General features: G+C 43.8%; 1 protein-coding gene across 9 annotated transcripts in view; it reads left to right on the top strand.

The window, feature by feature from the left end:
- TAF1 (TATA-box binding protein associated factor 1) overlaps positions 1-12968 on the top strand; it is a 54580-nt gene that overhangs the window by 406 nt on the left and 41206 nt on the right. For 2 of the 9 annotated variants that reach the window (XM_036270375.1, XM_036270379.1), the window contains exons 2-14: positions 1246-1360; positions 1490-1606; positions 5117-5239; positions 6399-6577; positions 6949-7167; positions 7554-7772; positions 8123-8330; positions 9570-9746; positions 10112-10239; positions 10338-10445; positions 10565-10738; positions 11187-11360; positions 11590-11694. In XM_036270375.1, coding sequence (XP_036126268.1) covers positions 1246-1360; positions 1490-1606; positions 5117-5239; positions 6399-6577; positions 6949-7167; positions 7554-7772; positions 8123-8330; positions 9570-9746; positions 10112-10239; positions 10338-10445; positions 10565-10738; positions 11187-11360; positions 11590-11694 — 2046 coding nt within the window. Of the gene's footprint in view, positions 1-740; positions 1361-1489; positions 1607-5116; positions 5240-6130; positions 6146-6335; positions 6578-6948; positions 7168-7553; positions 7773-8122; positions 8331-9569; positions 9747-10111; positions 10240-10337; positions 10446-10564; positions 10739-11186; positions 11361-11589; positions 11695-12968 lie in introns of those variants that run through there. The other 7 variants (XM_036270373.1, XM_036270377.1, XM_036270374.1 and 4 more) reach the window with 6 other exon arrangements.

Raw genomic sequence — 12968 nt, 5'->3', positions numbered from 1 at the left:
GGGCCGGGCGGCGGGGCGGGCGGCTTGGGGACAACCCGTCCGATCGGGCAGCAGGGGGACAGCGGCTCCCCTGGGGCGGTCGCTGTCAATGCGCCGCCCCGGGAACCTTCCCGGGCGTTCGGGAGCGGCCTGCATCCCACCCGGCTGCGCTCGGCGGCCCCCGGGCCGGGGGCTGCACGGGGCCCGCCGCCGACCGTGGGGTGCGGCCCGGCTCTCAGGCCAGTGACTGTCCGACCACGCGGGGCAGACCCGTAGCGGTCCCCAGGCCCCCCCACCCCCGTAGCAGTCTCCAGGCCCCCCTGTAGCGGTCCCCAGGCGCCCCCCCCCGTAGCGGTCCCCAGGCCCCCCTGTAGCGGTCCCCAGGCCCCCCTGTAGCGGTCCCCAGGCGCCCCCCCCCCGTAGCGGTCCCCAGGCCCCCCTGTAGCGGTCCCCAGGCCCCCCTGTAGCGGTCCCCAGGCGCCCCCCCCCGTAGCGGTCCCCAGGCCCCCCTGTACCGGTCCCCAGGCCCCCCTGTAGCGGTCCCCAGGCGCCCCCCCATAAGGGTCCCCAGGCCCCCCTGTAGCGGTCCCCAGCCCCCTCCACCCCCATAGCAGTCCCCAGGCCCCCCTGTAGCGGTCCCCAGGCGCCCCCCCCCCCTAAGGGTCCCCAGGCCCCCCTGTAGCGGTCTCCAGCCCCCCCCCCCGTAGCAGTCTCCAGGCCCCCCGTAGTGGTCTCCAGGGCCCCCCCGTAGCAGTCTCCAGGCCCCCCGTAGTGGTCTCCAGGGCCCCGGAACGGTCCCCAGGCCCCCCCTGGGTGCTTTGCCCCGCCGATCAGAAGCCTCCCAAACTCTCCTCCTTCCACTGCTCCTGGAGGAAAAGTTGAGCAATTCCCCCACCCTCGCTTGCAACACCTGCAAGTGAGCAAAACACGCTCCCGCCCCGCCCGCGAGCCCACGCACCTCCGGGCCGTTATCCCTGCAACTACCGGTCAGTCATTTAGTCTTGGTGGCGGTCCTTGGAAGGATCCTTATGTCACTTCCCAGCGTGGCGAAGAGACCGGTCTGTGCTAATAAAGGCTCGGCCCACGTGGAACTGAGTGGCAGGGAGGTGGACCTGACCGTCCTGGACGTGATGGCCACTCCCTGCAGCACGCAGCGCGGTCCTTTGTCACGTGTGCTCGTAGCGTTGTGCACCCAGGAAAGGAGCCTGGTGTGGGGAGCTTGGGTTTAGCTGTCGTCTTCCACTCTGGTGCTGTTACCTTTTTCAGGAGTGTAAGAAGCACTTGGCAGGCTTGGGGGCTTTGGGGCTGGGCAGCCTGATCACTGAACTGACGGCCAACGAAGAACTGACGGGGAATGATGGTGCTCTGGTAAATGACGAAGGTGAAGTGGGTCATGGGGAGCTCGGCGGGGGAGGCCAGCCACGTCCTGTCCTCATGCTTTGCAATGGCAGTCACCTGAGGGACTGACAGCTCCTTGCTGAGCTCTGTCCCTCCCCCCTGTTATTTACAGGTTGGATCAGGAGCACAGAAGATGCCGTGGACTATTCGGACATCAGCGAGGTGGCAGAAGATGAAAGTCGGAGATACCAGCAGACAATGGGGAGCTTGCAGCCTCTTTGCCACTCAGGTGATTCTTTGGTGTCAACAGAGCGTTCCAGTGCGTCTTCCTGCCGTGCAGTCTATTGGTCTCTGCACGCTTTCTGCTGCTGTTCTTGCTCTCTGCGCCTCTGTTCTGCTTCGCTGCCTTTCTCAGCCCAGTTGTAAGAGCTGCTGGCCTCTTCTGTGTTCTGGGCCAGAGTCTGTCCCCATTCTCAGGCTTTTATTCCTCATACAGGCCCGTCCCGTATGAAGAATAAAAGCCTGAGAATGGCAAATTCTTGAGGAATGCCAAGTAAGGATGATAATGCTTTCCTTCTTATCATCTGGTATTTTAGTAGCTACAATGTTCATGGCACTGTTTTAGATACTATTTAAACTCAGTCTTTGTCCTCAAGGAGTTGGTAGTTCAAGGATTAAGTCTACAATGTCATTATAAATGAACGCATGTATTTACTGGTTCCACTTCTAATTATCACTCACGACCTATAGGCCGACACAGTGCACTTCATGCTTACTCACAACATATGTAAAGTGCTGCATTATAGAATCATAATGTCAGAGTTGGAAGGGGTCTTAGTGATTATTTATTCTTAACTTCATCATAGATTAGCAAAACTTAACTTCAGAGAACGTTAAGCAAATGTGGAACTTTATCAGAAGATCTACAGTTAGCTAGTGGCAGACCTTGACATATTTAGCAACTCAGTTTATTAGACATTGATTGAGCATCTGTCATGTGCTATAAACTGATGGGCGGTATGGTACAAAGATAACAAAATTTGTTTTTTGACTTTGAGGAGCTCAGTTCGATGGTCTAGAATCTAGAGCTACTGGTTGTGGTTCATTCTTTCCACAACCCCACACCACCTCTCACTGCTTGAAAATTTTACATGAAGTTGTTCATTGTCCACCTCTTTGAATTAGATTTCAAGCTGTTGAGGAATGTCGATAAAACCTTGGTAAATATTTGAACTTAGTTTTTTCAGGGCCAGTTAATGAATTTGAGTGCTGTTTATATAAAGAGAACTAACTACACCACATACACAAGAAGTAACCCAGAAAAATAGAGGACATGAGCCTTTCCTTTAGGGATATTGTTATCATTTGGGGAAGGGTGGGATAAATGAATGCAAAGCAAAAGTATTCATCACAAGACGACATAAACCAGCTATAAGCACATGTTTGTGTACAGAGCATTATATTTAGTTTTGAGGAGCTGCCAGAATAGTGAAGTCAAATGGCATAACTTATTTTTGAGCATTCTGACTTAGGCTAAGGGAAAGGTGGTAGCAGCTCAGATTTTCAGAGGATGTTGTAATTTTCAGGTTTGAGTTTATTGTCTTGGCTAGGGATGCTAAGGAAGAGGGTAGGTGGGGCTCTCCTAGCTGGGTTTTGTGACCTCACCTGGGAAGGATGATGCTGCATTAGGTAGCGTCTCAGTACTCTGGGATGCTCTTTTCTAAGTTTCCTTATCTTCTGAGGATGCCTTTAGCTTCCTCCTTCCCTGACATTGGTCCCTTCACACAGTTTGATTTACAAGGATGTTTCTTTGGAATAATTGGAAGTGGGTGAAGGTCATTAGAAAAGGCTTCACGGAGGTGAATTTTAAGTAAAATTTTGAAAGACAAGTTTTGAGGGAGAGGAAGGGCGTTTTGGTTTGGAAACATGTCTAAAGGTTTGAAAATGGGAATCAGCGAGTAGTGGGAGGTGGCGGTAGGGATTGAACAGCAGATTTTCTTGAAAGGAATGGAAAATATTCTGCCAAATAGCAAGAACCAAGAGTAGAGCAATGTGATAGCACCTTTTTGTATGTATTACTTGGGATTTGATGCCATAAAGGATTGTGAACCAAGATTGTTAAGTAAGGCAGGCTGGTATAATGAAAGGAAAGTAGACTTTGGGAGTTGGCATTTCATAGGTTCAGATCCCAACTCCATATTTAGTTTGACCATGGGAAAGTTACTCATTCCCTGAGGTTTGGACTTGTCATTTGTAATAATCCCTCAATTTTCTTGTCTGCAATAAAGGTGATAATACCTACTTCATTAATATAGGGCTTTTGAGGGAATTTAAGTTCATTATCACATGGTGTGAAAGCACCTACATAGTACAGAGCCATGATAGATTTCTGTTAATGTTAGTCGTCGTCCTAAATGAAGATGGAAGATGGTAGCTGATGCTTTGGGGATTTGATTAGAAAAAGGTTAAAGGGGCAGAGTTACTTGGGCACTGTTTTTGCAGGCTAGATATAAAGTTATCAAGGTCTAGAGTAGATGACAATAATGGAAAATGATAGGCAGGGTCAAATTTTAGAGTTGCTGATAAAGGATCAGTAGGACTTGCTGAGTGAGGAAGTGTGTTGGAAAGCTTGTAGGCTCTTATTAAACCAGGCTAGAATTCAGATTTTGTCACTTAAAACCATATCATCCTAAGTTGCTTAACTTTTGTGTATCAGAATAATTCTGCATTGCTGTATTATTGGGAGGATTATAGATAAAATGGCTGCAAATGCCTAGCACATTATGGGAGCTCAATAAATGGAAGTTGCTATAATGACTATTAATGATTGATTGGATAAGATGTGTTGGGGCTAAGAGATTGATAAAGGAGACAGGAGACCACAGTTATAAGCTGGGAAAATGAAGATGGAGGTGGTATCGATAGTAACAAGGGATTTAAAAGAGGTGAAGGAGCCCTGGCTGGTTTTGCTCAGTGGTTAGAGCATCGGCCTGCGGTCCAGAGAGATCCGGGTTTGGTTTCTGCTAAGGGCACGTACCTCAGTTGCAATTTATCCCCGGCCCTGGTTGGGTCGTGGGGGTGGCGACTACTTGATGTGTCCCTTTCAAATTGATGTTTCTCTCTCCCTCCCTCCCACTATCTGAACAACAACAACAACAAAAAAGGGGGTGAAGGATGTCTCAGTGTGATGAGATGCACTTGTTGAATATCTGAGTGGGAAGGTTCTTTAGGCAGCAGAACATGTGTGGCAATTGTAGAGGGGGATACGTCAGGGCAAGACATAGATTTGGGTTAAATCTGGAAAAGGTGATTCTTGAGAAAAGGGAAAGGAGAGTGTGTAGAGGAATAAAAGTGGAGTGTTCAGGACCAAGTATTGAGGGATGCTATAGAAGAGAATAACAAACTGCAGAAGGTAGACAGAAAAAAAATGTATCAAAGACTTGGGAGGTGGGAAGAAAGTCCTGTCTTAAAGCAAACTGACAGAGAAAGAATGTTAAATTCAGTTATGAGATTGAGCACGGTGAAAATAAAATAGGGTTTGATCAGGAGTAAGAGCAAAGGTTTCAAGCAGTTCTTGTGAGCTCCCTCAACTCCTGCATGAGGTATAATATATATACATAGTGTTACAGCAATTTGGTGATACCATGTTATCTCTTTCCGAAGGCGGAAACTGCACCTCTTGTGTGTTAAGGGGTTTGCATAGTGCTTCCTGTGGTACTTTAAATTCTTGAGTGACAAGGGAGCTCAGGGCTGTTTTCTGACATTCTGGATATCGAGGAGATCACCTTCTTGGTTTTAGTTGATTATGATGACGATGACTATGATGCTGATTGTGAAGACATTGACTGCAAGTTGATGCCTCCTCCACCTCCACCCCCAGGACCGTTAAAGAAAGATAAGGACCAGGATGCTATTACCGGTGGTAAGCAGAGACTGTCTACTTTTGTCTAAGTCTTAAGTTCCATTCCTAAGTCCAGGTTTTTGGCGTGCACTGGGGCTTTTAAAATTAAGCTGCTGGGAAAGACTTTAACTTCCAGAGTGAGTCATAAAATTTTCAAATGTCTACATTAAAGGGAAGTTTTACTTTTAAAATGTTTGACAGCAGTATTTTAGGATGCATTCAAGAAAATGTTTGGGTCAGTGGTTCTCAAATCTGGCTGCCCATCAGAATCACTGCAAGTCTTTAAAAAAAAAAAATACAAATTTCTGACCCACCCCTGGAAAGTGTGATTCAGAAGATCTGGGGTAGACCCCAGGAATTTCAAAGCATTCCCTAAGTAATTTCTGAAGCAACTGGTCTGCATATTGGTATTTGGAAGCTACCTGTTAAATGACTCTCTTGAAAAGAAATGGTTAAATAGGGAAGGCACCCTAGAATGTATATAAGTCATATGGAGCCAACTACCCAATTCAGAGACTTCTAAGGCAGGGTCTTCAAGGATCCCTGCACCTGTTTCTATGTCTACAACAGTACCTTGAGAAGAGCAATGTGTTTGATCCTGTTGTATTTTGAGGCTTATGTTAACCTAAATTCCTCCTATTAGAGCTTTAAGTCATTTCCTTTTCGGTCTGCAGGCTAAATAACACCAGTTAACTTTATGTCATGGATCTTACTTTGTGCTAAATAATTTCATTATCATGTGGGCTTAAAAAATTCTTCAGCTTCTGGGTCTCTGAACTGGACATGATAAGGCCTGACTGGTATGAAAGTATGAACATAATTTTGTTATTGGTCATATTCCTTTAACCTCACATACTTACAGAAAGTAGTAAATGTAGTAATAGTGTTTGTTTTCTCTCATTACAACCCTAGGGTACCAGGTACAAGGTGAGTTGGGGATGGTGGGTGATACTGAGTTGGAATGAATTTTCTGGGTTGCATACTACTAGTAATTTGGGTGCTTGGAACTATATCCCCTGCCACTGAGCCATGCATATCGCCTGGACTGGTTATTGGCTGAATTTAAGGACATATGCTCACAGTTACATGCCAAGGGGGTTTTTCTTCCTTGTTGCAGTGTCTGAAGATGGAGAAGGCATCATCTTGCCCTCCATCATTGCCCCTTCCTCTTTGGCCTCAGAGAAAGTGGACTTCAGTAGTTCCTCTGACTCAGAATCTGAGATGGGACCTCAGGAAGCAACACAGGCAGAATCTGAGGATGGAAAGCTGACCCTACCATTGGCTGGGATTATGCAGCATGATGCCACCAAGCTGTTGCCGAGTGTCACAGAACTTTTCCCAGAATTTCGGCCTGGGAAGGTACTTTCTCTGGAGAATATCTACATTGAAAATCACTGACCTCATTAGTTCTCTTGTTGAAAGCTGAATACAGAATGGATAAGACCTAAAGTTTTCCCTATTCAATGACATTTAAAAAGCTGTATACATTGTAGTACGTGTGATTTATATAGTTCTCATTATAAATTGTCTTTGTTGTCTTAAAAGAATTAGTCCCAGTTATTAAGGGGCACTTCTTTATTTTTTGGATAGATGTTATAAATCTGAATTCAGCACTCCTTGTTCCCTCCCTGACAGTTGAATAGTCCCCTCAAGGGAATTTCCAGACCCAGAGGCTGCTGTTTTCTGCCTGACATTGAGTCTCTGACATAGCAACATGTTCTGTGTTCTAGGTGTTACGCTTCCTGCGTCTTTTTGGACCAGGGAAGAATGTCCCATCTGTTTGGAGGAGTGCTCGGAGAAAGAGAAAGAAGAAGCACCGTGAGCTGATACAGGAAGAGCAGATCCAAGAGGTGGAAGGCTCAGTAGAATCAGAAGTCATCCAGAAGTCTCTGTGGAACTACGATTATGCTCCACCACCTCCTCCAGAACAGTGTCTCTCTGATGATGAAGTAGGCAAAATAGAGTCCTGGGATTATGAGGGGGACAAATGAATTAGCCTTAGCTCATGTCTAAATGGGAAATAACACCTTAGCAGGCAGAGTCCTGTGTTGTCAGTGACTAATCATGAGTTCAATCCCAGTGGCTGTCCCTTCTCTACTGTAATAGAAAAGTACTGGGGGCAGACAAATGGTAATATACACACTAATGAATAAGTAAGTTTAAATGATAGGCAGTGTGCCAGGATATACCTTCACTGTATTCTGACTTCAGTCCTGTTCAAGAATCATCCTTATGGCTCCTCTAAATTTCCCTCCTGCCTGTTAATCCCTTATAGTCTTAAGACATCTGTGATCAGGAAATCTTCCTCCCCTTCTACTTCTTTGTTCTGTTGCAGATTACAATGATGGCTCCTGTGGAGTCCAAGTTTTCCCAGTCTACTGGAGATATAGATAAAGTGACAGATACCAAACCAAGAGTGGCTGAGTGGCGTTATGGGCCTGCCCAGCTGTGGTATGATATGCTGGGTGTCCCTGAAGACGGCAGTGGGTTTGACTATGGCTTCAAACTAAGAAAGATGGAACATGAACCTGTGATAAAAGGTAGAATGATAGAGGTAAGCAACACTGGTATGGAAGAAAAGAATCAGTGTGCCCAGGGCCCTAGCAGTTTTACTTTACTGTTTAATTGGGAAAATAATGGGTAGGGTTTCTTTGGTGGGAGATTAGGTCTCATCTTTTTGCTTGGTCTGGTATATCACTCTGGCAGCTAGGCCCCATTGCAAGAATTCTGTTTGCGAAAAGAGTGCTGTGCTAGACTAGGAGTAGGAGAGAGCAGAAGTTCCTTCATTACCAGGTTTTTCTCTCAAGTCAAGGACCACATTTGATGTATCTGATGTGGGATTTGGAGTGGGAACTTGGACCAGCGAGTATTCAGGGATTTGCTGTTCCTTCTTTACTTTTACAGGAATTTAGGAAACTTGAGGAAAGCAATGGCACTGATCTTCTGGCTGATGAAAACTTCCTGATGGTGACACAACTGCATTGGGAGGATGATATCATCTGGGATGGGGAAGATGTCAAACACAAAGGGACAAAGCCTCAGCGTGCAAGTCTGGCAGGCTGGCTTCCTTCCAGCATGACTAGGAATGCCATGGCTTACAATGTGCAGCAAGGTATGCTGCTATGCCAGCTGTGTCCAGCACACTGCCTTCATCTCAGTAACCCTAAGTGGGCTTTGCTCTGTACTTTTCTTCTGCTGAGGGATGGGGAAATGTTTGGGATCTGAGCCCTTATTCTATTCTGTAATAGTTTGGGTTTTTTTTTTTTACACTATTAACAAGCTTGGATGGAACTCTGATTTCTCATTAGAAAAATGTGAAAACCACTTTAAAGTTAAAGATCTTTCTGCACCATAACGATGCTTTATCTTTATAGTCTGTTTTTGTTTACAAAGCCCCTTCGTCTTCATCATTCTGGAATTTGCCTTTTCTCTCCTTAAATATGCCAAAAAAAGCTATGCCATGTAGAAAACTTTGAAAATGCAACACAGTATCAAAAATCACTGGTAATTCTATTCAGAGATTATCACCCTTTAACTTTTTGGTGTGTTTTGTTTTCAATTTTCTGTCTTCTGTGTGTGTATGCGGGTGAGCTCATCTCTATAGATAGTTTTGTATACTGTGCTTTTCTCTTAACATAAATATTCTCTGTCATTCAAAGTTCTTCATAAAGAAAGTTGAATGACATGGGATGCTCATTTTAAATGGAAAAAGATATGAAGTAGCATATTTAATATCCTGTTTGTATTTGTGAAAAAAAAAAGCACCATGCTGACTAAAATAAGATATACCATGGGGTACATAGTGGTTATTTCTGGTTTGTAACATCACAAACTTTAGTTTTCTTCTTTATACCTTTCTCTGTTTTCTAGATTTTTCTCAGTTAACCTGGAGTACTTTATAATTTGGAGGAAAAACCAAAATGTCTTATTTTTAAATCTAAGAAATAGTTTTTCTTCTTTCCATTCTAAATACTTTGTTGGTTTTGGTTGTATAGTATTCTTGTGTGGATGTTTTCATAATTTAGCAATAATTATTACATTTCTAATACATTTACTGTCATCATTGACATATTTTACTGTGTTATTTATTACCATAATTTAACCAATTTCTCATTAAACATTTGGTCATTCATATTTTGACTATTACAAGCAATATTGCAGTGAACATTTTTTGTCTGTAACATTTCAAAATGAGAAATACACTGTATTAGGTTCCTTTTCAGTAACACCGGTAACTTTTCAGTCACATGATTAACTCTGCTAACATTTGCTCCTTTTCCTTTTGCTAAAATCATGATTGAAAGGAGTATAAATATTTTGTGTTATTGAATGTTTATTCTGTTTTGACTAGGTTTTGCAGCCACACTAGATGATGACAAGCCTTGGTACTCCATTTTTCCCATTGACAATGAGGAGCTGGTGTATGGACGTTGGGAGGACAATATCATTTGGGATGCTCAGGCCATGCCCCGGCTGTTGGAGCCTCCTGTTTTGACACTTGATCCCAATGATGAGAACCTCATTTTAGGTAAGGCACTGGCAGGGACCAGTGTTACTCCTTCATAGTTGACAGCTTGTAGCTAATGTCAAGGAACAGGAAGAAATCAGAAGTTTTGGGAAGGTCAAGACTAGAAGCTTCCAAGTAGCAGTTTGAGAGAGGAAAGTTGTGGTGGTCAGTTTCTGGTATTTGTATATTGTTTAGGGAAAACACATACTGTAGGAATGTTGGAAAGGAGTACCTTTCCGATGTCAGGAGTATAGTTCGGTTAGAGTAAATCATGGACTGGAAATGGTCTGGTGGGTGAGAGATCTGGTTCGGAATTGCAAAGGTATCAGTAGGAAAGGTGACTCTCTAGGGATAGCAACTCCAAAGTGACTTTGTTTCATCCTCAGAAATTCCTGATGAGAAGGAAGAGGCCACATCTAACTCCCCCTCCAAGGAGAGTAAAAAGGAATCATCTCTGAAGAAGAGTCGAATTCTCTTAGGGAAAACAGGAGTCATCAAGGAGGAACCACAGCAGGTCTGTGAAGGGAAAGGGGTGTTAGGGTTTAGAAGAACAAAGGAAGGTAATGGAGAAGGGAAGTCTGACTTAAGGTTTGTTTGATGACCTGTCATTAGAACATGTCTCAGCCAGAAGTGAAAGATCCATGGAATCTCTCCAATGATGAATATTACTACCCCAAGCAACAGGGTCTTCGAGGCACCTTTGGAGGAAATATTATCCAGGTAAAAGCATTTTTCTGTGGTGGATGGGAACCGCTGCTTTGTTCTGATGGGGAATATGAATCAATCTTGCCTAGGCTGGAGTTAGTATTTAATTTGAATCCTTGTATTTTCTGTCTTAGCACTCAATTCCTGCTGTGGAATTACGGCAGCCCTTCTTTCCCACCCATATGGGGCCCATCAAACTCCGGCAGTTCCATCGCCCACCTCTGAAGAAATACTCCTTTGGGGCACTGTCTCAACCAGGTCCCCACTCAGTCCAGCCCTTGCTAAAGCACATAAAAAAGAAGGCTAAGGTATGATTGAGTCCTAGTTAGAAAAAAAAAAAAACAGCTATAAAAGTGAACATTAAAGTATTAATTGGGGAAATGGGCTGGATGTTAGATGGTATTAGGGAATTACTGTTTATTATCTCAGCTGCAATAGAATGTTGATATTTGGGAGAATGTCCCTATTAGGAGGTGCATGTGAAAATACTTAAGTGTGAAGTGTAATGATTGCAGCTTTCAAAAGTGGTTCAAAATCTGTAGAGAGATAGTTACAGGTGAATCATGGTAAAGATTTAAACATTGGTATCTAGGATGTGGGATAATAAATGTTCATGTGTTTGAAAAAATTTTTAATGTAACTGAAAAAAGGCAAGATAAAATTGTTTTTGATGTCATTGTTTTGGAATGGACAGCATTGATGTGTGTCATTATTGTCCTATGAGGAGCTGGACTGTATTCTCTTTGTTCTGGGCAGATGAGAGAACAAGAGAGGCAAGCTTCAGGTGGTGGAGAGATGTTTTTTATGCGCACACCTCAGGACCTCACAGGCAAAGATGGAGATCTTATTCTAGCAGAATACAGTGAGGAAAATGGACCATTAATGATGCAGGTTGGCATGGCAACCAAGATAAAAAACTATTATAAGCGGGTAAGTCTCTGCTCAGAAAATCTTTATTAATATACCTGTAGTTAGATATCCCACAATAATCTGTGAACATGTATTTTGTCTTTTTTATACTGTAAGTTTCTTAGGATAAAGGAATGGCATCTTTTTTGTAGTTCATAATATTAGTAAAATGCCATGCTCATGGAATATTTTGTGCGGGCTTATTGATTATATTCTGTGGTAGTAACTGGGTCTGCTGTGTTTCATATAGAAACCTGGAAAAGATCCCGGAGCCCCAGATTGTAAATATGGAGAAACTGTATACTGCCATACGTCTCCTTTCCTAGGCTCTCTCCATCCTGGCCAGTTGCTGCAGGTGAGGAATTCTTTCCTTTTATAACCCTTCCCTAAGGAAATTGACAGATGAGCAGCTATTTCGTTCAGAAAGGGCCGATTCTAGTTGATTGAGATACTATTCATACATCAAGTATGGGGAAGACTATTATAATCCAAAATGTTTTTGATTTTTTAAATTAAAACTGACTCTTAATTATGTTATTCATAAGGTACATTTAAAATAGTTTTTTGAGTCCTGGCTGGTGTGGCTCAGTTGGTTGAGCATCGTTCCATGCACCAAAAGGTCACAGGTTCTGTCAGGGCACATGCCAGGGTTGTGGGCTCAATCTCCAGCAGGGGGTGTGCAAGAGGCAGCCAATTGATGTCTCTTTCTCTCCCTCTTCCTTCCTCTCTCTCTCTCTCAAATGAATTTTAAAAGAGAGAGAGAGAGAACTCAACTGTGCTGTTAAAAAACAGTTTTTTGAAAATTCACAGAGTAAGAAGTCCAGAAGCGTAGGTGGCATAGGGAAGTCAACCTAGGAGTGATTATTTACTGTAGTTAATTTTGACTTGTATGTATAAAATTGGTATGTTTTGATTGTATTAGTTGTCATTTTGAGTATTGAACCACACCTGAACCTTATAGTCCTCAGCCATAGTGAAGTAACCCCCTCTTTGTTCTGATGGATGCAGCGGGGCTCTCTGGTCACTTAGCTTTTACATATTTTGTTAAGGGGAAGTAGAGTCGTCTACAAAGGATGTGAGGAAATCTCTAGCATTTGCCTTTGTTCCTCCACTGCATTTTTCTTAGCAATCTTAACCACTTTCCCTACTCTTATACCAAGTTTATTTCATTATTACTATTGCTTATTTTTCTAAAGCATCTACAGAGCCTTTTTTTTCCTTTATCCTTTGTATCTATGGTCCATTTCCCACCATGTTTTGGGTGCCATTTTTTTTATCTTCACCCGAGGACATTTTTTGTTCAGACAGAGTGGGAGGGAGAGAGAGGAAGAGAAAGAGAGAGAGAGAGAGAGAGAGAGAGAGAGAGAGAGAAACATCGACGTGAAAGGGACACCTCGAGTGGCTGCCTCCTGCACGACCCAACCAGGGCCAGGGACAAACTGCAGCCGAGGTACGTGCCCTTAGCGGGAACCAAACCTGGGTCTCTGGACCTCAGGCCAATGCTCTAAACGCTGAGCCAAACCAGCCAGGGCTTGGGTACTGTTTTTAATATTGTTCCTGGCATTCTCGCCTGTAACTTCGTTTTGAGATTTTCTACCAATCCATGCCCTTCATTTGTGGCTAATTTTG

Source organism: Molossus molossus, unplaced genomic scaffold (genome assembly GCF_014108415.1).
Source record: "Molossus molossus isolate mMolMol1 unplaced genomic scaffold, mMolMol1.p scaffold_m16_p_2, whole genome shotgun sequence".
In the NCBI taxonomy this organism is placed as follows: domain Eukaryota; kingdom Metazoa; phylum Chordata; class Mammalia; order Chiroptera; family Molossidae; genus Molossus; species Molossus molossus.
This window is presented reverse-complemented; position numbering and strand designations above follow the sequence as displayed.